This window comes from Chrysemys picta, chromosome 11, assembly GCF_011386835.1.
Source record: "Chrysemys picta bellii isolate R12L10 chromosome 11, ASM1138683v2, whole genome shotgun sequence".
Lineage (NCBI taxonomy): Eukaryota > Metazoa > Chordata > Testudines > Emydidae > Chrysemys > Chrysemys picta.
Genome location: NC_088801.1, coordinates 38,063,503 through 38,088,479, shown reverse-complemented (window position 1 = coordinate 38,088,479; position 24,977 = coordinate 38,063,503). Strand labels below are relative to the sequence as shown.

Below are 24,977 nucleotides of genomic sequence, written 5' to 3'. Positions count from 1 at the left end.
ACTGACCTATAGTTACCCAGATCATACCACTTGCTCTTTTTGAATAGTGACACAATATTAGCACTCTTCCAGACTTCTGGAATTTCCCTGGTATTCCAAGATTTAACAACAATTAATATCAGTGGGCCAAAGATCTCCTCAGCCAACACTTGCAATTGGCTGAAAGTTATCCAGTCCTGATGATTTAAAAATAGTTATCCTTAGCAAATGATGACATCCTCCTTAGTTACTAATGAACTAGAAAGTACTTCATCATCCTCATGTGATACAAGTCTTTCCAAATACAGAAAAGGAATATTTATTGAATACTTCTGCCCCTTTTGCACCATTATTAACAATGTCCCTATCTCCATGTAGTAATGGGCCTATACCATTACTAGGATTTTTTTTGTTCCTAATATTTTTAAAAACTCCTTATCGTCTTAGCCCTACCAGCCATGATTTTTGCCCCTTTGTCTTTAGTTTCCTTTATCAATTTTTTTATATTTAACGTCTAATTTATATCGATTACTATTTATTTCCCTTTTCCCCCCCCATGTTATAGATTTCTTTATTACTAATTTCTCTGAGGTGTCAAAGGGGAGAAAAGATTGGTAATATATCCCCCTCACCTTGGTGAGAAACCTATCGAACTCCAAGTTATAGCTTCTGTTTTAGCCTTCTGTCACTTACATCATGCTCTTTGCTCTCTGCACTGTCCCTCAGAGACAGCCTTCCAATTATGCCCAGAGTCCAAGTAAATTAGCCCAACAATCACGTAACCAAGCAATCCTTAATTCCCTTCACCCATACCCCACATTTATCACTTCTCTGCAGAAGCACAATTCCCCTCCTCCACACAGTACTTCTATCACCCATGATAGTACCCTAAAATACAATCCCCTTATTTTTACCCAATTGATAGTATCTGAGAACTCAATCTCTACCCCCCAAATTATTTTTACCCAACTTTACACCCTCCAACCCCAAACCGTACTCCTACTGGAATTCAAGCCATTCCCTCTGACTCACTGAAGCTCCCCACTAAACCCAAGATTTGTCAGCTTTATTTCTAGTCCTTACAGATACAGCCTTGTAATCCATTCACCCCCTTCCTTCCCTGGATATTGCCACCTCACCAAGTCCTAAGCCCAAAGTGTTTTAGTTCAGCCTCCCTTGCTATGAGAAGATGATCAAAGATATTTTTGGTCACTCTCTCCAGGAACCCACCCACCCTTCTTTTGTCTTTATGCCAGTTCCCCTGAAGCAGTCTGCTCCAGTAACTGCCACACTTCATAGCACATGATCCCTCTTGCCTCCTGCAGTAAAGTACTGCATAGCTCCATTGTTTGATGCCTCTCTGCTGCTGGTCCTCCACGACCACCAGTAGTACTCTGTTCCGCTCACCTCCCAGGTATTGGTCCTCACATCTGGATTCCCTGGCCTCTTCCTGACCATGACTCCAAGGGTCTCTTCTGCCCCATCACTCAGCCTTGGACTGCAGCTGAGCCAATATCCTTTTGCTGATGTGACGACAGCCTGTTCCTCCCATCTCCAGGTACTCAGGTCATCATAGCTCATCAGCAGGGTCCTGGTTGTGCCCTCAGCGAACCAATTTAGCCATACAGTCATCTCCCACAACAGGGATAGATTTCCTCTTGCAGTAGCCTGCACAGGGCCTCTCTCTGCTAACAGCAGAGTCCTCCACTCACCACGAACTCCGTCACAGTCTGCCAGGTAGCACCTTCATCAGGCTCGTTCGGCATTAGTGCCCCTTCCTGGGGGCCCACACTCCTCCCCGCACTCAGCTCTGCCCTCCACCTGCCCGCTCCTGGCGCCTCTAAGGCCTCTTGTTCTCCATGTTCTCCTGCTAGCCACCAGTATCTAGTACTGTGCCTCATGGTCTGTTGAGTGGCTCAACCCACGGCCCTGGCAGCAATCTCCCTCTGTGGCACATCACAGCAGCTACAGGAAGCAGGATCTCCAGACTCCTAGCAGTACCCAGGCGAAGAGGCACAAGAAGAGGGCCCAGGACTCAGACATACAGGTGGGATCAGACAGTCAGATCTCTCCAGAAGTCTGTTTTCTTTCAGGAAAAGTTAAAGGAAAAAGATTTTATATTTATTTCTTTTATTCTTTTGCTTGATGCAACTTTAAAGCCCTCAGGCAGCGTCTTAAGGCACCAGACAGTTCAGCTCCAACTAAAACCTCTGTTAGTCATTCAGTTTCCAACCTTTTAGAATAGTCCTATGAAGGGAATAGGGTGGACTAGGATATATGTATCATGCAAGGGATTGTCTCACCCACAAGCTCTACTCATTATATATATTCATATATATCTACTAGCCCTTCCCATTCACTGTTATAATATTATGTCTGTCACAAGACAAGTGCTATCCAAGGAAATTGCTGGAAAATAAAATTTGACATCCTAACATCCAGGACATCTTATGAACCAGCTGAAAAAGTTGTCCGACTTCTAGACACCCCTAGCCATAATGCAGTCTATCACTGAACTTTTGGGAACGAAGGAGATCACTTCATAACCCAAAGCCATTCTTCTGCCAATCATATCAGAAGATGGAAGAATAGCATGAAAGAGGAGGGAAATAAATCAAGAAGTTCAAGTATGAATGTTCGTCTGCTTCCCTTAGGCCAAAGAAACAGGGTAATCCTTGTCTTGTGCTTCAACATCCTTGTTGCAACCCTTCCAAGTAGGCATCATCTGGAAGGTGCTAAGAATGAGAAAGCAAGACGGTCCCTGTTAAAATTCCTACCAAACAGGCATCCTGAGGCTCCTGTACTGGGGTTCTCCATCACAATGACAGCAGTCTTTGTACTGAATTATTTTGTCAGAAGAGCAGGGGCTAACTTCCAACACCATGTTCAGCTCTGGAAGAGCACAGCACAGCAGAGCATCCTTTCCAGAGAAAGAGGCAGATTCTGTTATATCCCTGTTTATAATTCAAAGTACCTTACAAAGCATACTTACAGCAGGGCAAATTGCAGGTCTTCCTAACCTACTCACTCACCTGAAGCACTGTAGAGGAGGACTATACCCAGAACCACAAGCTCAATAGAAGCAGCAGGTGTTAAGAAAAGTCAGACTGACATCAGTATATTTATATGCCAGATGACTCTTTATGCAGTACCTATCAGAAAAGTACCAGAAGCAGGTTGGGCTAGCATAGAAAGGCCTAAACCTTGAGAATCACTGAGAAAAGCATTAATTCATTCCCCAATGGCCAGGGGTAGGGGAGCTGCAGTTCTTCCTTGTTCCTAGAAGGAGAAACAAAAGATAAGAGGCTGGAGTGCCAAAATGTGCACTCCAGCTGCCAGGACAAAGGAAGAAAGACTGAAGAGGAACAGCTGGGGCCAACTTGTATAGGCTGTTAGAGATTGATATTTCTTTTGTCTATAGGTTGCTTGATCACATGACTATGTGGGAGATTCTTTTTTAGCATTGGGATAAATTATATAACAAAATCATATGTCTAACAAAATAACATTTCTTTAATAATGTCTCTGTCACTAGCTTTTCAGTTACTAGAAGGTACACAGTTTACTATGGGCAATTACTAATGTCTTTATGAACTCTCCATCCATTACAAACATGTTTCTATTTACTATTATAAGAACCGAGGAAAAAAGCTACACTTACATGCGTTAGAAATAGGTAGTTCAACCTTACCTTTGGATTTTGGAATCAACTCTCCACAACTCAGTATTCGTACTTCAGCATATGGTTTACTAGATGCATCTGTTTTCTGGTTTTCTATCTCTCTCACAACTTCCTGTCCTGAGATGACTTGTCCAAAAACAACATGAAGTCTGAAGTTTAAAAAAATAAATTAAAAAAATAAATAAATAATATAAAAAAGATAAAATGCAAGTTTTCTACTACAATAAATGATTAGAAATATTTAACATCTAAAATTTTCAAAGCAGTGTCCACTTCACAAACACAAATAAAGGAGATAAGATATTTACCCATCTAGGTGAGGTGTAGGCTTGGTTGTTCTTTTGATACCATCAAAAGGAATAATTAAAACGAAGAGAAAAACAAAGTTAGCACCCTTTACAAAGGAAACAAAACTGCATTTGAAACAAAATTAAGTGCATGTAATAAGTTAAAAATTATCTTGAATGAACTAATAAATTAAGAATTCTGTTTTGTTCCATTTATAACAGCCATGTAGTCATAGTTTAAGTATCACTGAATGAAACATTACGTAAGGTTCCTACTAAAATCCTTACTTTGTTTGATAAAAAATTTTAAGGAAGTAAATGAAGATATTCTAGCATTAATCCAATTTTTAGATAGTATCTTGTATACATGGTATCACAAAATGCTATTATTGATTCAATTAATGAACACTTGAGGGGAGATTTAAAAAGAAAATGAATCTATCTCAAAAGAGACTGCAAATAGTCTTATAGTCATTAGAAAAGGAAGCAGGGAGAAGTCAGAAAAGAAAAACAGCTGGCCACCTGCTTCATGACATTTGATGTAGCTCTAGAACTGACTTACAGACTCTTCAAGAAGAGCTTTATACCTACAGACAATGCATGTGATTCACACAAGCTTCCACACAGGCCAGGGCTGGACATCCCATGGCATGCAAGTATCAGTCATAAGAGAAATCAGAAGCTGGGCTGAAAGAGGCTAAAGGTTGGTCAGCAACCCAAAAATAACTGTCTACTTGTAGATGATGCATGTAACTCATCACATTAATTAAAGGAAAGATCTTTATCAATTATAGGTAACAGGGGATCAATTTCAAGAGAGAATGTTTTCTGTAGATAAGCCTTATTCAAAGGAATCTCTCTGTTGTAGATATACTGTGATAAATTCAGTCTTAGATTTATTATATGTGGTGATAAATTTAGCTATGTGGTTATTTTTTCCTTTAAAATGAGATTGCTCTTAGAATGTTTTCCAAAAACTGCAACTTCACACACACACACACACACACACACAGCTACCATAATCCCCAGAGCTTTTCCCATCCAAAAGTCTAAGCAGACAAGACATTTTACACAAAATTGAGAAAAGTCTGCTGAGAATATCAATTAGCTTTGCATTACTTGCCAAAGTTAGAAGCAAGTAATGAAATTGTTTTCTATGTGTAAGAGAAGCACTCATCCAAAACAATAAGGAGTGCTAAAAATGATCAAGTTTATCTCCAAGATAAGCATTTCTAGGAAGCGGCTGTTTTGCATGGAGCTTCATATCTGGAAAACCAGTTCCCATTTGATAAAAAAAAAAAAAAAAAAAACTAAACCTTTTTCTATTTAACAATTAAATGATTACTACAACTTTAATGTTGTAAGTAACATGCATATCAGAATAATACAATACTTACATAAAGAACTGTGAACCGTTTGTATCTTTCCCTCTGTTGGCCATTGACAGAAGAAATTCTTTGTTGTGCTTTACAGCAAAGCTTTCATCTAGAGAAAGTGTTTTTGATTGCTTTAAAATACCAAATATTTACTTTGTTCTATTATTTAAATGGCATTTATCTATTTTTCCCCTCAGCTAACCCAGATAAATTTATCACTGCAGTAAAGAGCATTAAAAAATTAGCTTAAAAATAAAGTATATTATGTCATGTTCTTGGGATACATTAGGCTTCACATTCTAATGCCTGGAATTTAAAAAGGAGAAAAATAAACGTAATTTCTTATTTTCACCTGCCTATTAAATTGTAGTTATGGTATGAAGAGTGACTGTAAAAATGAAACTTACTCAACAGATGTACTTCCTGTATATACTCATGCAACATCTGAGTATAGTAAGAGCAGGCCTTCGCTATTTTTCACTCTTGTTGGCACATGCAGATGCATACATCTTTGGAAGACCAAAATGTTGGGTTTTTTTCTAGCTCATGCATCATCAATATAATTTTTAACTATGCTTTGATGAGGAATTTTTATTAATGGTGGTGATCCAATCTGGTGTCAAGCCAAATAAGCAGCTTTACTTTCAGATACCAGGATGAGTTTACACAGTGCTTGCTGTTCGAAAAATTAATTTACTTAAGATGATCAAGTTGGATACGGAAGTCACAAAATTAATCATGATAGCAAGTTTAGAATCAGATATGCACAAATGTAAGTCTGATAAAGTTGACAAATTTGAATCAGAATAGCTTGAGCCTCACTTAGACACAAACATTTTCTGAACAAAATTGTGAAGTAAACAAAATACACCTTTACGGCCTTCATACTGCCATCAGATCAGCTAGCAAAGACCACTGCGCCCATGAAGAACCCAAATAAACCCAATGGGACTCAGATTTGGTATGCACAGACCCCAGATGATTGTAGGAGCAAGACCATGGATTACAAGTTTAATATTTATAAGACAGAACATTTGAAAAGATATATAGATTGGCTTGATAAAGAAAACTTTACCTTCAAAAAAACCACCATAAATGGATTCTCCTCCTCTCCCATTTCCTTGAAAGAAAAAAAACCCAACACATTGTATTACAAATAAATTTAGTCAAAGTATAAATCATTAAAAGTTCAAGATGTGCCTAATGACTCCTAAAGAAAGTATCATAAAATAAAAGATATTTCAATTATTGCATTCAAGTAAAAATATCTTCAAGAACAGTCAAATAGGAAGCTACATCTTGACAGTCTGCTTAAGTAGAATGGGACTGAGAAAATGCAGGTTATTGCTTTTCCATTTATTCTGCACTGTCTCACATATCTCTAGATCAAGCTAGGACTACTACTGGGAAATACAATGCTTTACACTGCATTACACTAAAAATTTCCACTGAGAGACCACTCCAAGCTATAAAGATAATGGAACCAAAAGCTATTTATAAAAATGTTCTTATTTGAAGGCCCTATTCAGCACACCTTACTCGAAGAACACACACCTTAAAGTCCACAGACATTTCATCTGAATATAGAGTGCTGAATAGGACTCTTAAAAATATCTTACTATTTAAGATCTGGAGTTTTCTTTTAAGGCTGTGTCCTACCTTCACTGAAGTCACCTCCTTGGATCATAAAATCTTTCACAACTCGGTGAAACAGACAACTTTTGTAATGCAATGGCTTCTGGGTCGATTTTCCGGTACCTTTTTCACCTAAAAGGGAGAGAGGGAAGGGGGGGGGAAATAAAAAAAAGATACATTGCACTTGTGCAACATCTTTCATGGGAGGAGCTCCAACAGTCTGACTAACATTAACTATACCTCTACCTCGATATAATGCTGTCCTCGGGAGCCAAAAAATCTTACCGCGTTATAGATGAAACTGCGTTATATTGAACTTGCTTTGATCCGCCGGAGTGCGCAGCCCCCCCACCCCAGAGCACTGCTTTACCGCATTATTTCAGAATTTGTGTTATATCGGGGTAGAGGTGTATTAAGTCTTGCAAAGCAGTTTGTGAAGTAGGTAAACATCTGTTTTGTAGATGGGAACACAGACAAGTAGATTAAGTCCAAAGCTGGCCATTGATTTTGGTTCTTATTTCCTCGATACCCATCTTTCAGAGGTGCTGAGTGTTCACAGCTCCAAATGAAGGTCTTAGGAGTTGTGGGTGCCCAGCACGTCTCAAAGTCAGATCCCAGGTCTCTCAGGTTGGGCACTCAAAACTTGGGTTACGCCATTTCAATACCCATTTTTGAAAAATTTGGCCAAGGTAACTTGGCCAAGGTCACAAAGGAAGTCTGTGGTGAAGCTGTAGATAGGACACCAGTCTCCAAGGGAAATTTACCAGCATCACTCAGAACCTTAAATGTATTATCATTCCAGAGTAAGACTGTCCACATGGGGAATTATACCAGTATAACTACGGTGGTAAAATTATACTTGTATAAATTTTCCTGTCAAGACAAAACCTCAAAGACTACTCCTAAAAGGCTAACACACCGCTGGCGGCAATACGTACAAAGTCTGAAGGGCAGGTAACTGAACGAACACCAAAATTAAAAAAGCACTACATTGACTTAAAGTCTCCTATAATCTAAAGACAAGTTTTTAGACATTTGAGAAAACCCTGCAAAGGTTCCGCCACTTTCAGAAAGTTGAGTATATCTTTATCTGGACTGATCGCCAGAAGAAAACCCAAGAAACTGATTTCTAGTCCCCTGCTCTAAACACTTTTGACCATATATATTCCCAATGTTTCAATAATAAGATCAAATTCAAATTCTGAGCTTGAACTACTTTATGTGCACATATATTACTTGTTTCTGACATGGAAGTGATAAGCAAAAACTTGCAAGAGATTGAAATGTAAGAAAAATATTGAGGGGGCAGATGGTGGGAAATGTTGGAGATAGAGAAAAAACAAGCAAATTTCTATAAATCCATTACTGTGACGAACTTTTAGGAGAAAAGAAATTTGTGAAAAGGTTATCTTGGAAACAAGTTGATGGAGGTTGGAGAAATCTGGGTCAGATTCACAACCACCATTTAAAACAATGTTTTACTTTAATTACTAGGCTTGGACCAATATCAATATTCTTCAATTAAAGTAGCAATTCAGCAGGATAAAAATGCCACGATAGGGCTTTGAAAAGACTGGTAATTTGACTAAGAAACAGGGAATTTGAATTTAATTTGGGATTAGAGATCGCCACACAGCTGCTACAAAGAAAAAACCAAAGGGGATAGTTAAGACGTGGATGGCCAATCTTAGAAAGCAAAGACCATGAATATTAGTGGTAGTTCAGTATATCACAGGAGTAAGAAGGAAGTCCATTAATGCCCAACTTCCTGACCTTTCATTGGCTACCTTTACTGTATGCTTATCAGTTTCAGGATTAGTTATTATAATATAGTTTCAGCCAGCACAAACTGATTTAAATCACTGACTTTAATCATGATTTAAATTAAACAAGCAGGAAAACTTGATTAAAATCATCAATTTTAATCATATTTTGCATTTGTACTTTCTACTAACTTTTCTAAAGAAAAGTTGATTCTCATTAGGTGGTAACCATTAAAACATGTTGATTTGCAATTAAATATAACCTTTTACACCAACATTGGTGCTTCTTTTTGCTAACCAGCAGGATACACTCTGTGTGTGTATGTATGTGTATATACACACACACACACACATATGCACACACACACATATGCACACACACACACATTAATTTAATCAATTATATCACTTGCAATTACTAAAGCCTTAATTTTTATTATGTTAGAAAACAGTGAATGATGAATTTCCTATTTTAGATTATTCTTTTTTACTTGTGATTTGTGCCAAGCTCTATTTGGATGGAAATTCAAATTCAATTAAAATGCACAAAACCAGCATTTTAATTTTTTTATTATTAAATAAAACTACTTTAAAAGTAGATACAAGACAAAGTTCAAAAACATGTTTTGCATTTAAAACTGATTTATGAAACAAAGGAAGTATTATCTGTGAATTGAACTGATTGTTTCTGGTCACTAAGTCCTTCGAGATTTTAGAACTAGTAAATCTCATCCTATCATACATATTTTTATACATTGATTCAAACTGGTCTTACTTTTTTCATCTCCTATGGTTATTTACTTTGAATTAACTGAAATGAAGAAAACATTCTCTCCGTACCTGCAGTAGAGGCTACAGCTGTCAAAAGCTGGTTTAGCACTTCAACAAGCTCTGGTTCCAGGTGCTTAACCAGTGACTTACACAAAAAGTCAGTGATTTTACTTTCTTTAAAACTTACCAGCAAACATACTGCTTAATATTATTTTTTGTATTTTAAATTAATGATTTTAATAGATTACAGTAAGTTTAAATCTTAAAACAGGTTGTAAATTTCATATTTAATTTTAAATAGGTTTATTTAAAAATTGTATTTAAATTAAAAGAATCAAATTTAAATACAAAACTAATTTTTTATTAAAATAAAGTTTGATTAGCGTATGCTCCATGTACTAACTGATGCCACAACTGCAAGTGCTGCATTAAATGCACACAAGACACTGATGTTAAATCTCTACAGAGACCAAGACCCATTATTTTAACGTCTACCTTCATTTTCTGGTATGCAAAAAGTGATAATCATTCGATATCTACAGGGGATTCTGCTGAATATAGTAATTCACAATATGAAACTAACCAACAATGAATTAAGTTAAAAATCATAAATATCTACGAACCTGTGCAAAGGCAGCGAAAATTCTCACATGTCTTTGGGCACACATCAGAAAACAATTCAAAGACCACTCTTCCAGCTGGAAAAAATTCCACACATTTATAAAGTTAAATTATATTTGTCTTCATTTGACCATTAAATATTTATATTGCTTAAAAATAATATAGCCTAGTAATTATTTTTCTCACCAGGTACATTGTTGATGGCTATGTCAAAAAAGCAACGTGGCCGCTGGACCTTGATTCCCATGGCTTCAAAAGTTTTAAGACTGCAAAAAACAAAAATATATAAACCTTTGAGTTTTTCTCCTCTGTGTACTGAAACTATATATTCACTTGATTTCAACCTAAAAGCTTTTTATGAATGAAAAAAAGTGTGGTCATCCTGAAACATAAATGAGCAAAACTGAGCGTTGAGATAGGTGGCAATCTCAAGTTGTTTTAAATATGAAAGTCTATGAGCTGTTAATCTTTGTTCTTTAGGATGAAAAGGAAAAATAACTTAAAAACAGTTTTCTGTGCACATTAAGTTTAACTTAACGTTGTTACCAACTCTTGCAAAACTTGCTGGAGCTTTAACACAAAATACTGCATTTTTCCTGCAACACCAGTCAAGGGATTATTATTGTTTGTATTACAAGAGCACATTGGAGTCCCAGTCATGGACCAGGGTGCCATTGTATTAGACGCCGTACAAACACAGAACAAAAAGACTGTCCCTGTTTCAAAACTAAGAGCTTACAATCACCAATTTTGATGAATCAAAGAGGTCAAAAGATCTCACTTTTTATTTACAAAAATTCCAGTTCTCATGGTTGCAGACCATGTAAACAAAGCTTGTAAACATGAATGAAAGTATTCCAAAGGCTCAATAATGCACTATTTTTAAATCTTGTGATTTAAGCCAATCTTGGATTTTGGGGGGCCAGACTCATGATTTTGAATGCTTGGGTTTGGCAATACTGACTTCATTCATGTTTACTTAGATTAAATCTTGAAGTGAAAACTGTCCCATAGTTTTTTAGAGGAAAGCATACAAGAAAACTGCAAGGGAGAATAAAGCATCAGTTGATGAGAATGTCATCCAACTTCCTAACTGGCTTTATAAGAACATACTTGAAAAATTAGAGGATTTGGAAAAAAGTGGGAACAAGACAAACAGCTTAGGATCTTCCGGTCTCCTAGCTGGGTAAAAGGTTAAGATGCAGTAGAGTACTTAGATAATTTGCTCTCAGAGGCCTTGGATCTTCAGACCCAAAGCTGAATCAAGTGGCAAGGGGGGCATGAAGTGAAGAGAAGGAGTTAACTTTGAGGCCAAAGGTCTGTGCATTCAGGCAACTTATTAAGACTACCTCTGAACTATTTGCCAAGAAAAGCAAACAAGTCCCTAGTCTGACAGACAAATTCTTACTGGCCATAATAAGAAATCAGAATATTTTTGAAGGACTATTCAGTAAACAGAAGTCAAATAGCACAGATTTACATAAGATGGACAATATTAAGTTCATATTAAAGTATCATATGGGGAGTGGGAAATAAGATACTCCTGAGATTAAATTGGAAGAGATGCAAGGTTCACTGAGGTTTTAAACTTATACCAAATAAATAAAATTGACTAGCCTAAAAAAAAAAAAAGTTGCATATGACAAATACTTGGACCCTGTGTTACCCTTCACTATTTATACTGAAAAGGGAGGCATCATAGCTATTTGTTTACACATTTTTCAACAGCTGCTTACAGAGTTTACAAGGTATATGGTCCCTGCCTTGTAATAGTTGTGCACAGTTACTGATATACATCTTTCAGCCTATGGACTTTGTAATTCCTAAGCAGTAGAGCTGGGCATCTAACTGATTTTTCAGTTTGTTGGTAGTTAAAAAAATATATTTTTTGAAGAAAAGTTGGGTTTGGGTTGAACTGAATCCAAAAAGTATAAAAAAAAAAAAAAATCCTTCAGCAAATAAAAAAAAATGTCCATTTGGGGCATTTTTAAAGGGCTAAATTCACAAAACAAGTGGAGGCAGTGGTGCCTCCCTTATAACCATTAGGCCTAATAGTTAGAACACTCACCTGGGATGTGAGAGACCAAAGTTCCATTTTCCCTCTGCCTGATATGGAGAAGTGATTTGCACTCAGGTCTCCCACACTGCAGGAGAGTGCCCTAACCACTGGGCTTTGGGATATTCTGGTATAGGTTTATCTCAGTTGCTCCTGTTGAAGCTGTTCCACTGCATCTAAATAATTAGCGTTATTGGAACAAGGACTTGAACGTGGATCTCCCACATCCTAGGTTACTGCCCTAACCGCCAGCCTGTAGAGTGGTTCTCATTCTCTTTTTCTAGCCCAATGAATAGTCATTGTCATTATGAAAGACTATGAATTGCCATTAATGCAAAATAATCACTGGGACAAAGGTTATAATGCACCAACACCTCCTCTTCTGCCGCCTCCGCCTCCTCCAACAATTTTGTGAATATCCCCAAGTCCTTCCCACCTCCTATCTCCCCTCCTGCCCCCCCCCCCCCCCCGCCGACGCACACACACATATTTGGCCAAAACTATTCAGTGAATTTGAATCAGCGATAATTGAGTCCAGTGGAGGAACTTAGCAATCTTTTAAGCGATAGGCTATTCCTGTGACTATTGTAAGCTGCATTAGTCATATTTTAGAAATTTGACTGAAAAAAATAACCAATACTTCGTACTTCACTACTTTGTATTGTTAAATTCCTTGCAATTGCGTAAGATGGGCAAAGGCCACTGCAGAAATGCCAGACTGGGACTTGTGCTATAAACGCCAGAAAAATAAGGGTCAAAATGTAAAAACAATTTATCAAGATCCACCAAATCAATGACAATATTGACACGTTTAGCCCTAGACATTTAATGTTGCAAATATTTTTAAGATGCCGATCATCCTAGTATACAGGAGCTGCTCTAATTATAACCCACCCAACCCATTCTATTGGTTTCTTTTAAAAACAGAACACATCTTGAGTAGGTAATTGTAACAGTTTTGCATTAAGCTTTATAGCAATTATTAAACACATTTTCCGCTTTTTATCTCTTGTGTTTGTTCTTTCCCTTTCATGGCACTGTTTCTTTCTTTATGTTGACTATCTTGGTGTGTCTTTTCCTGTCTATGTTTTAGTATATGTTCCCTCTTTATTAGTACAATAACAAACAATAATTGTTCCCTTACTTCATTCCACAAGTATCACTCTTCATGCACTGTGCCCTTTGCAATACTTTCCTTCTACTATCATCCTCTCTCTTGGACCCTATCGCCCTCTCTCCTTGACTCCCCTCTATAACACATTCACTGAAACTAAGAAACTCTTTTCTATGAAGGAGAGATTGCAGCCAGCATATGCGTAGAAAGTATTACATTATTATTTACTGTCAGTTACTGAAAAATGTCTAAAGTTAGTCATACTGAGCACTATATACCCTTACTCATATTGATGGATAGTAAGTTGGAGTTCAAGTTAAAAGTTAGTTTTATGGAACCTTAACTCTCAATTCTTTGACCTTAACAAAAAGCCAGGAAACATTTTCAATATTGTAAACAAACAAACAAAAACGTATCAGAATGTTAGAAGTGTATTTCCAACTTTAAATTTTCTATGTGGAACTATATACAAAAATTTTGCATACTTATTAGGCCATTAATATTAATCTATATCTGTTTCTGCATTTAATGATTCAAAGTATCCTACTCTAGCCTAGCACACCGTCCCTGACATCCAAGCTTGAGTTTTTACAACGATTCAGACCAAGAAAATTCCTCAAAATATGTTATCTACAAGTAAAGTTAAGTTCTCTCTCATAATATAATTATTAACCTGGCAGTAATTCCCCAAATGCACACACTGAAAGTGTAGTAAAATGGTAGGATGGACTAGGCCACACTAACATATACACTCTCAGGGAGACAGCAGGAATGCAGATTCATACATAGCGCCCTCAGGTTGCTACAAAGGAAATCAACAGGTTCCAGTTACTGAAATTTGATTAATCTGATTTTCCTAGCAGTTTGTGAGGAGAAATTCTCATACTTTTTGCATTGTTGTGGAAGGCGATGACCATGCAGCTGCCTTCTCAGGTGAAGACAGAGCAAACTAGAGTCAGCGTGGTACTGCAGCAGTCTAGCAGAGAGTCTGAATTGAAAAGACTAATAAGGAAGCCCAAGTTGCCTTCTGCCTACATTGTGGAGGAATGAATATGTCTAAATCATGAATAACCTCTGGATCGTGAATGCCACACATAAGAACAGAACAAACTCATTTGCTTTTTTAAAATGAAACAAAAGTTTACTTACAAGCTACTAGAATCGAAGAAATAAAATAAGGTATTGTAAGTCTTTTTATCCTGAAGATGATTTAAGAAAAATTTAAATTATCTTTAGAAAAAATGCTTGCCTTGTAATAGTTTGCATATGTTTGCAATAGTTGCAATGCATATGTAGCGATATAGAAGATACTCCTGGGGGAATTCTGCGCTACTGCGCATAATTAATGAGCCCTGCATATTTTTTAATTTTTGCACAGAAAAAAGTTTGTGCTGAAATGTTGCTGCAGTTCTGCCTTTTGCCCACCAGAGGGCACTGTGGCACAAGAACAGCAGCAGCTCCCAGTAGAAAATAACTTCTGTGGTTCCAACTTTTGCCCACCAGAGGGCGCTGTGGTGATAGACCAAAGCAGCAGCTCCCTGCCAGCGAGGGAAGAGAAAGAGCTGCCTTCTTCACAGCGGGCCAGGTCAGGAGACAGGGGCTATGGGGAAACATACAGCGTGGGGTACTGCGGGGGAGGGGGTCAGACTGGGGCTCATAAGGGCTAGTGCGGGAGGACAGACTGGGGCAGGGGCTGAATGGGAGTGGAGGCACAGGTCCACAGGGGGGAGGGAGGTGCAAGGCCACATGGTGATGGGGCGGGGTGCAGAGCTAATAGGGACAGGGGGTGGCGGGTGGGGGCACAGAGACACATGGGGACAGAGAGGGGATCCAGGGACACATAGGGACAGAGGGGTGGGTGGGGCACAGAGAAATTTTTAGCCCCAAAGTTTTTTTCAAAGTTTGTGAGCATGTAAAGGATCATAATTAGGGCTTCTGTTTTGGGGGGTTTATACATTACATTTTTCAGGGTTTCTTTTTAGGAATTTTTGAGTTTTATGTAGATGTCTAAAAATTGCAGGTTTTCAGGCTCTCTCTTTATATATATATTGTAATGAGTAACATATTATACAGTAGTATATACTGTGATGAGTATTCTATTTGTAGTGTTCCATACTATGCTTTAATGTAGTACTGTTTCAAACATTTAATGCACACTAGGAGGGTCTACTCAGGCCAATTAATGTGCAACACATCAGTGCACTTTATAAATCACGCTCCCTGTAGGCTGGTGAGTTTGCATCTGTTCACCAGCTCAAGGGACAAAACAGTCAGCTATGTGCAAACCCTGTTTCGGCTTTCTGCGCAGGCTCTTTTACTCTTCTGTCACACAAACGCAAGGAACACAGAGAAGTAACAAAAGTGACAGTCCTTATCTGGACTGATACTGCTCTGGCCCCAGCAGCTCAAGGGTCACAGCTGTTCCTTAGCCTCTGGGGAACTGCAAGGCCCTACCTGCCCTGTTGCAGCCTTCTGTTGCTGTCCAGCAAAACTTTGTTTCTTCTGGCCCTCCCTTTCATAGAGCTGGGCCCTCAATTATGTCTTCCAACTGGAAATCAGAGCCAGTTGTTAGCTACTTCTTAGGTGGATCAGCTGGTACCCAACACCTACCTGGTGGGCTTCTCCATAGGTAAGGGCTCACTGCTCCCTGGCTCTGCAGGCTTTAAAGGGGTAAACTGCCCTGCTACACCCCCGTGGTCTGCATTACTGCTCCATGTAGACAAGCCCTTAGACACAAGTAACCATTTCCAGTGTTTATTGGATAAACACCAATATTTCTTTTTCATTTTTGTGTCAGGATCATTTTATCTGTGTGTATTGCTTAAACCAAAAATCAGAAGCCTAATAGTTAAACACAGTTTACCCAAGGAATAATTTGACTAATTAGGGTTAAAAATACTTATGTTACCCCTCTAACAAAGCTATGCCCGCTACAGTTTAAATGAATAAAACAGTTTCACACTTTGTCACTGATAACATATTGTCAATTTTCTATAATTTTTTTTATAATACAAGTTGCCTTATTTTTCCTATACCTTTTTTTCCTTCACTCCATTCTCCCTTCCTAAAACAGATCATACTATATCTTTTTCTACATTGTTTTCAATGTTATTTCCTCTTTTTTCTTTCTTCCTTCAACTGCTATATCCCTTTCTTCCTGTGTTCTCTATCTCTTCCCTCTTTATTTTAATCTTTCTCCCATTTCTCTCCCAATAATCTCTTTCAATGAACCCTATGTCTCTTATTTAAATGTATTCCACTACTTTCTTCCCCCCCCCACTTGCACATACCCTCACTACTATTATCTCACTCACAGGTTTTGAAAAATTTACTAAACACCAAACTATCAAAGGATTAATCTACTAACCAAAGACCAACACAAAATATTTCCCGCCACATAAACAGCATGTCCAGGAAAACACTCTGGTGAGAGGCCAACCTATCTCTCCTCCACCCCTCTCACCTTCCCCAAAAGAATGCTATGATTCCAACCTAAGTGCTGTCCCTGAACTGTTATGGGGCTCCATCCTTCACAGCCTCCCTCTAGTACAGAAGGGAAAATTCCATTTGCAATAGAAGAGAGAAATTACATTTGTAATTATGATCTGTGAACCAGTGTATAAATTTAGGCCAAATACTTGCCTCAGGCTCCACCCAGGGTATAGGCCCATGGCAGCGGGTGTGCGTGTTTGTGTGTGTGTCAAATAGATATTTGCAGAAAGATCAATAGTAGAAAATGACCTTTATATAGGGTATGTCTATGGTCAGTATAGACACTACCTACTCAAATGGCAGGGATTCTCCCTTCGGTGTAGGTAATCCACCTCCCCAAGAGGCAGTAGCTAGGTCCAGTGGAAGAATTCTGCCACTGACCTAGAGCTGTCTACACCAGAGGCTACGTCAGTATAGCCTCTGGTGTAGTTGGGAGAGTGCAGAATTTAGATGTATTGGAGAGGGTGAGGCCCTCTTCTGATTGAACTAACCTCGTTATCTGCAGACTGATTCTTGCCTGCATATTTATACCTGCCTCTGGAAATTTCTATTACATGTGTCTGACGAAGTGGGCATTCACCCACGAAAGCTTATGCTCCAATACATCTGTTAGTCTTTAAGGTGCCACAGGACTCTGTTGCTTTTCACAGATCCAGACTAACACAACCACCCCTCTGATACTTGACAGAATTTAGATGTGCATTAACAATAACGTTTCTAGCCCCTATGGTTCTTCTGTCTTCAGATTGCTTCAATGCATTTGTTGCTGCCGTGACTTTCCAAAAAATAGCAGAGTGAAATCAATCACTCTAATCAGTTTCATTTCTGCTATTCATAACTTTGGGACCAGCAGGGACAGGACAAGAACCATGTCATTTTACTATGCAGATTCTGTTTTTGAAAACTGTACACAAAGTCAAGCTTTGGGGAAGAAGAATTAAAAAAAAAAGCAATCTGGCAACAAAATCTTCTAGAAATAGAGCAGCCAAGACAACCTCAAGACAGTAGGTTCAGGGGCTACAACGAAGAAGAGAAATAGTTAGATACTAAAGATTAGCAGACAGTCAGCACAATGGTAGGAAACCTAGCACCTCTCCCCAACAGATAATTGGACAGCAGGCTCACTCATCAAGGCATTATCATTGTTGTTGCTCCTCGTACACCTCCTTCATACTGGACTGGCTGTGTACATTTGTTCTCACTGAACAAATAACTAGTAGATAAAACTGACTAATTCAACACAATATAAACTGAGCTAAAGTTAAAATAGGGTAATGCTTCATGGAGAGTGCTTGAGATTCAAGCTCAGTTATTATTATTCTTATTGTGGTAATGCCTAGGATTACCAGTCACAGACCAACCCCTGGTCTACACTATGAACTCATGTCGGTATAAAATCCACAACCCTGAGCAACGCAGTTATACGGCCTGAACTCCCTGTGTAGACAGCACTATGTCGACAGGATGGCTTCTCCCATCGACATAGCTACCGCCTCTCGGGGTAGAAGCTCTCTCATTGGCACTAGGCACTAAGCACTGCAGCTGTGCTCCTACAGTGCTTTAAGTGTAGACAAGCCCCAAGACTCCATAGTGTTTTATAAAAACACAATTAAAAAACAACCAAATAGTCCCTGCCCCACAGAGCTCAAGTATGTGGCCTCCTCTGTAGATAATAGGGAGCAAATAAATATTTTCTCTTAAAAGAACATGCAAGCATTTTACAAAGTGGATTTAAAATGAAAAGAAGTGGGTGGGCGAGGTTCTGTGGTCTGCAATGTGCAAGTCAGATTAACTCATCTTGATGGTCCCTTTTGGTGTTAAAAATCTATGAGTCTAAAAAGAGTCTGGCTCATATTCCCCTATGCACAAATACAGTGATAACCAGAACTTAAAGGGCTTCAGGGGCTCAATTAGTTACCAGAGATACTTTACCAAGTCCCATATATTTATGGGAGGCAATTCCTTCACTGAGATGGAGTTTTAAGGCAATATTAAGCCTTGGAATGGAAGGTTTAGCTATGTGTATTTCAACAAGCCATGTATCATCTTACTTTTTGAAATCTCCTTCATTCATACTATCCTAACGGCTCTGCTAAATGTATTGTCATATATATGCAATATTTTCTACTTTCAGTTCATTAATGCCTGCAAGCAAAATGAGTCTATAACTGATGTCATCACTATTACAAAAAAAAAAAAATCTATGCACAGCGTTGGGACAGCCCTTCAAACTAAAAGACAGAGACCCTCCAGCCAGCCATGGAGCACCCTTCAAAGCAACATCTCCTGTTCCAGAGGCCTGCAGAGGGGACGAGGCCATGTGGCGAGCAGAGAGTCTGGTGATTTTGTCTGCTAGGGGAGAAGAGAGAGGATTCATTCAAACTCTGGAGCAGGCACGGAGCACGGCCCCCTGTGTACCAGCAGCTGGAATTATCACTAATGATTTGTGTCTGGAGGACTGAAAATGTGGCCAGCAGCACATCACCTACGTGCGTGGAGAAAAGGCTCCTGTCCTGCTCCAAGGAGCTAATTTTAAAAAAAGCCATTCACCACAATCCCCCATTTGTAACTAATCCCACCCCCTTGGATCTCGCCCATGACCCTCCACACCTCCCTCCTCTAACTTCCCTCCAATTTGCAGCTTATTCCCTGCCACTCAACGCCTCCTTTCTTCTCAGGCCAGACCGGACCACAAGACCCTCCTCGTCGTCTCCCCAGGGCTGGGCCACCCCCACCTTTTCCCAAGCCCGTTACAGGCAGGCTGAGTCCCCCGGAGGGCTAAAGCTGCTGCGGCCCAACGAGGTGTGTTGTGGGCCCCTTCCCGGGACGGAGCGGGTAACTCCCGCCCCCTGGTGAGGGGTGCAGGCCCCGGCCCTCCCTATGGCGCTGAGGCCCTCGCCCGCAAGGGGCTCGGCGGGACAGACTCCCCGCAGCGCCCCAGCACTCACCCGCTCGCGGCCCGGCTCGCTGCCCGCGCTCCTCACTGCCTCGCCGCCGCCATGTTAGGAGCTGGTGCGGCACAGACTGCGTCAGTGGAGGGCGGGAGCGAGGAACCCCAGCGGCGGCGTTGGGTGGACGGTGACCGGACGGGGCACCGGCGGGGTGGGTGCAACGGTCGCGGTAAACCCCGACCCGGTTGTGCTGAGGCGGCCAAATCGGCCGCTCGGAGCCCACAGTGGTTAGGGGGGCCGCTCCCCGCCTCCTTCCGCCGTCAGAGCGGCTCCGCCCCCTCATCCACTCCACTCGGCTGGGCCGCCTGCCTGGGCGTGAGCGCAGACCTGAGCCCCGAGCTAGCCGAGGGCCTCAGACCTGCCCCCGCGCCAGAGCTCGCGTGCCCCGAGCCGGCTCTTCTCTGCCAGTGCCTAGGGTTGCCAGGCTTGGTTGGAGGTATCCTGGAGCTTTCATCACATGACATAGTCTTTACCTAAAGATTCATCTTTAATTCCTAGAGACTGCAGGACAGTTCTGGAGGATTGGCAACCCTACTGACCTGTGCAGGCACAATCCCCTCTGCCAGCGCCCTGTGGCCAGAACCAGGAGAGGGCCTAACTCCCCCCCGCAAGTCTCTGTGCCCTGAGCTAAGACATGGGCATAGTACCCCCAGCCACTAGCTCCCTGTGCCCTGGGTGGGGAGAGGCCTCAGACCCCCCTACACTAGTGCCTCTGTGCAGAGGACACAGACCCCCCCCCCCGTTGGCAGAGCCCCAGTTTCTTCAGCAAGGAGAGCGCCTCAGCCCCCCACTCTGCTAGAGCTCCTATGTCCCAAGTGGGCAGTGCTCCCCACTTGCCAGAGCCTCTGAGCAAGGAGGGGGCACAGCCTCTGCCCTATGCCAGAGCCCTTGTACCCCAAGCAAAGAGAGGGGCCCTGGCCCATGCCAGAGCATCTATTCCCTAAGCAAGGAGAGGGGCACACGCACACACTTCAGTATCCCTCCTCATGCCAGCCTGTATGGATATATTGTATTATAAAATATGGGCCTGACTGGGCCTTCTGTCAGTTAAAAAATTAGCATGTCTGTACCATATCTGAATATTGTTCACAAGTACGTGTGGGTAGCCTCCAGCAGGAACCATGGGCCTCCACTATCTAAACTAGAGAAAGGGATGATGACACTCAGATACTACGTGATGGGCACAAAATAAGGAATAATTACGTGCACACCTACTGTTTTTTCTACAGGACTTCTTCCTCATTCAGTGCATAGGATTGACCTACTCTGGATCTGGAGCAGGATTGTGTACTATTTGTACCCGTCTGGGGCAGGTGGGTCTAGGCCTGTCCCCTCAGCTAAGTGGAAAGCCCCACAAAGCCTAGGCTAAAATTGAGTTCTTGGGATAACAAATGACAAAAACAGTAGTGGGTGTGAGGTCAGAGGTTAAGAATGAGAGATCCAGAGGAGGGGAAACCAAGCAGAGAATGCCAGACAGCAGCACCCACTGCTCCAAGGAGTCATTGGATGCCATTCAGCGGAACTCTAGCCAGAGATGTAAGCAGGCAAGGGACTGGAAATAAGCCTCACAGTTGCAGTATACCCCCCAGTCCAGCTTCCTTCTCCTGGAGTGGTGGATGGCCGTCTTGGCCAGCACCAGGAGGTGGTTGCCAAGGAGGTTTTGCAACTTAGTGCAACTGCAGATGGAATGTGTGTAGATCAGGAGATGCAGAGAAAAGTGCAGCCAGAACCTCAGTAAGACATTCTGGGGGAGCCGGAAGAGAGGTTGCAACCTGATGCACTCTACACAGAGGTGTGCCAGGGTCTACTTCTCCACAAAAGGGACAAGTGTTGGGGGAGTTTGTGAACTGCACGAGGTACGCGCCCGGAGGAGCTGTCAACTAATATCCCCAGCAGGCTTTGAAACCAGAGTGGAATACAGGCTAGCGCAAGGAGGTCCTTGCCCTCCTCAGGTGGCAGCAGGTCCACTTGGTATTAGGGCAGGACACAAGGGTGAGGAAGTGGATGGTATGAAGTACAAGCAGTATAGATGTTCTCTGGGCACAGGCGCCAACTTTTGTTGGCGCCAGTGGGTGCTCGTGCCCCCAAGTCCCTCCCTGCCCCTATTGGATCCTCCCCCAAATCCCCGCCCTGGCCCCGCCTCTTCCCCAAGCGTGCTGCGTTCCTCCTACTCCCAGGTTGCCGCATGAAACAGCTGGGAGGGGGTAGAAGCAGGAGGAGGCGGCCTGAGGGGAGGAGGTGGAGGCGGAGCAGAGGCGAGCTGGGGAGCTGCAAGTGGGTGCTCTGCACCCACCAATTTTTCCCCATGGGAGCTCCAGCCCCGGAGCATCCATGGAATTGGCACCTGTGTCTCTGGGCATGGTTTGGAGGGAGGTAGACTAGCTGGATGTGCAGCCATCTCTGTTGGGCTAGGCCTAAGGCAGAAGATTGCAGGAGGAGAAAGGACTGTCTTATGATTAAGGCAGTTGAATGCTGCCTTCAACTGGATTCTATCCCTGCCTGTGCCACAGAGCCATAGGTGATGCTGGACAAATCACTTAAATCAAACTTTTCATAGGAAGTCATTCATGTTCCTCCTTTTCTAGGTTCCCAATTTGATACCCTCAGACCTGATTTGTAGAAGAGCAGAGCACTCACAGCTGCAACTGGAGTCAGTGGGAGCTGGCCTTTGAACTTATAAAGTGCTTTATATAACATTTTTACCCTTTTAACCAGAGTGGTTAGTCAAAGTTCGGGGCCCTATGGGTTATCCCAGTTAGGAGGAAAAATTGGGTGCTACTGCTATTGTTTCAGGCACTGATTAAAATGGCATCTTTGTATTTAATAGAAGGCAGTGTGGCCAGACCTGACCCATAACAATACACACCAAACTATAATAATACTAAGTATTCTGAAAAATCAGCTCCTGAGTGTCTCAAATTAGATTTGTGAAGCACTCAGATACTAGAGTGATAAGCATAATTGAAAAGTTCATGTGGAAACTAATAATTCTCACTTCCAAGCACGGTTTAAATAGAATGTAGTAAATTAGGCCTGGGACCACACATTGAGCAATGAGGATAGAACAAAATATTGAATAGCTCGCTCCTGATGAAGTGAGCACCATGCTTCCTGTGCACTGAATGAGGGAGAGAGGTAGAAAAAATGATATGATAATATATTAAAGACTGTATTATAATGTGTATTCATAAGGGGTTTGAATTCAGGTTGCTCCGGCAATCTTAATTATTTCCTAACTTTTTAGTGCTTGTCTTTGCAACCTAAATAATGTCATTTTAATGTATCTGCAGGGGCATGCACAAGGGGGGGGGCACAGGCCCCCCAATAATCAGCAGGGGTACAGAACTCCTCTGCCCCCAGGGCTGTGGCAGGAAGCGAGCTCCTCCCATCCTGGGGCCACAGCAGGAGCTGACAGCTCCTCTGGCCCCAGGGCTGCGGTGGGGGGCACAGAATGTGCTCCTCCAAAAGCAGTGAAATTTAAATTCATGCACACGCCCTTGTGTGTATATATATAAAACAACAGATATAATGACTTAGTACATCATGATTGCAACATATGTACAAATTAAACATACTGCAGCCACATTTTGTTCTGTTAGGATAAACTCAAAGTCCAAAGATAAATGCTGAATAGAAAAGTATTTTGGGGAAAGAAAAACAAAAAGGCATGATCATTTTTTATTGGAAAGTCTATTTCTTCTGTGTTCTCTGACTTTCACTAAGGTAGATCATTCTGTGTTCTCTGACTTTCACTGAGGTGGGTCATAGGGCATCCAAACTCTGCTCAGCTGAAGACACAACTTGCCCAAAGTTTGCCCAGTAGAAGGAGTACTACAGGATTGGCAATTTATCACACAGCTGTGGAGAGGTCAGGGTTTGACCAGCTGAAGAAGCCAGAGTGCTGGTAGTTTGTCAGGAGCCTAACAAGGACTGCACAGAACTTGCATAAAACTGAATGGATTGCAACCACTTTCTTCCCCAGCAAAGAGGAGCAGACCATGGGAACTACAACTCTCCCAGCATGCAATGCACTCAGTAGACGCAGAGTCTATCTCAGTAATCTGCCTATTTCCAGGAGGAGAGACTACTGATCCCAGCATGCAATGCTCTCAGTTGGTCTGTGCGGCCCCTGTCTGGAGCATTGCATGCTGGGAAGTGTAGTCTGCGCTATTCGAGGTGGGCCCCGAGGTTCACTGGGCGGCTGGGGTGGCAGCTCGGTGTGTTCCCATCGCACCTTGGCAGTAGGACTGCAGAGCGGGGAGCGGTTGCCAAACGGGGTCGTGAGACCCCCCCACAGGCGGAAGCCTGGGGGCTGAGGCGATGATCTTGTGCCATGCGGATCCGAGAGCCCGGGAGCGCCGCGGTGAGTGGTCGGTAGCAGCCGCGTGGTTTTGCGCCTCCCTCCAGCTGTGCGCTGGCCAGGGGGCTGGGTCCCTCAGGCCCGGGGTGGAAGCTGGTAACTGGGAGTACTGAAGCGCCGGCCAACATTTCAGGAGGGCACCAGAGTAAACTCCCCTCCTTGGCAGGAGGGGGGTGATAGCACCCACATGGGCACCCGCCTGCCCCCACGAGCATCAGCATGGCAGGGAGAAGGCCATCATACTCTCATGCCAGGTTTCGAAGCTGTATAACAGCTAAATCTGGATGCCTTTTCATGGGGCAAAAGGGACCGCTCCCTGACCTTCGGAGTACCCCCCTTTCAGTTTTTAAAATCCTGTTGCAAACCATGCAGAGGTTGAAGTGCTTTAAAATTATATAAAATTATATACAGTATTTATAAAATGGGAAATGTTAGGCCACGCAAATATAGGGCTAATTACTGTTCTCCCTATAGTACTTGGCATATACATAGATTCATAGCTCTTAAGGCCAGATGGGACCTTTACATCTTAGAAGTGCTGTATGAATACTAGCCAGCTTATTGAATTGCATATGGCAACGAACTGCATGAAGTTAGCAAACAGAAGGGAAAAAAGTTAGGTCATATTTTACTAACCTTGATGCTGCCTTGGCTGTGACGCAACTCAATAAAAGTAAGACAATTAGGCGATGAGTGAAATCCACCCTATTGTATGTCTCTGATCTCAAAACAATAATGCGCTGCTAAAAATGGTTTTCTCACTGTGCCTTATTAGTATGTAGTTATTGAAGGACATATAAAGTTCATCCTTAACTGAGAACTTTGTGGCTCTCATTGGTTTATGAGCCAACTTGAAGTGCTTAATATGTTAGTTTAATCTGTTTGGGGGT

General features: G+C 41.7%; 2 protein-coding genes across 12 annotated transcripts in view; one reads left to right on the top strand and one right to left on the bottom strand.

Annotated features, from left to right (window-relative positions):
* PPIG (peptidylprolyl isomerase G) overlaps positions 1-20,135 on the bottom strand; it is a 41,684-nt gene extending 21,549 nt beyond the window's left edge. For 2 of the 3 annotated variants that reach the window (XM_065560731.1, XM_005290415.5), the window contains exons 1-8: positions 19,725-20,135; positions 10,301-10,380; positions 10,117-10,191; positions 6,984-7,091; positions 6,400-6,444; positions 5,346-5,433; positions 3,970-3,999; positions 3,671-3,810 (exon numbers count right to left, since the gene is read on the bottom strand). In XM_065560731.1, the coding sequence (XP_065416803.1) occupies positions 3,671-3,810; positions 3,970-3,999; positions 5,346-5,433; positions 6,400-6,444; positions 6,984-7,091; positions 10,117-10,191; positions 10,301-10,361 (547 nt within the window). In that variant the 5' untranslated portion in view covers positions 10,362-10,380; positions 19,725-20,135. Of the gene's footprint in view, positions 1-3,670; positions 3,811-3,969; positions 4,000-5,345; positions 5,434-6,399; positions 6,445-6,983; positions 7,092-10,116; positions 10,192-10,300; positions 10,381-12,182; positions 12,347-12,817; positions 15,005-19,724 lie in introns of those variants that run through there. The other variant, XM_065560732.1, reaches the window with a different exon arrangement.
* The window catches only part of FASTKD1 (FAST kinase domains 1), a 31,370-nt gene continuing 21,396 nt past the window's right edge, over positions 15,004-24,977 (top strand). For 3 of the 9 annotated variants that reach the window (XM_042860767.2, XM_024114819.3, XM_008178419.4), the window contains exon 1: positions 15,004-19,578. The gene's annotated coding sequence lies outside the window, so the exon portion shown is untranslated. Of the gene's footprint in view, positions 19,579-23,385; positions 24,761-24,977 lie in introns of those variants that run through there. The other 6 variants (XM_024114821.3, XM_005290413.4, XM_008178418.4 and 3 more) reach the window with 3 other exon arrangements.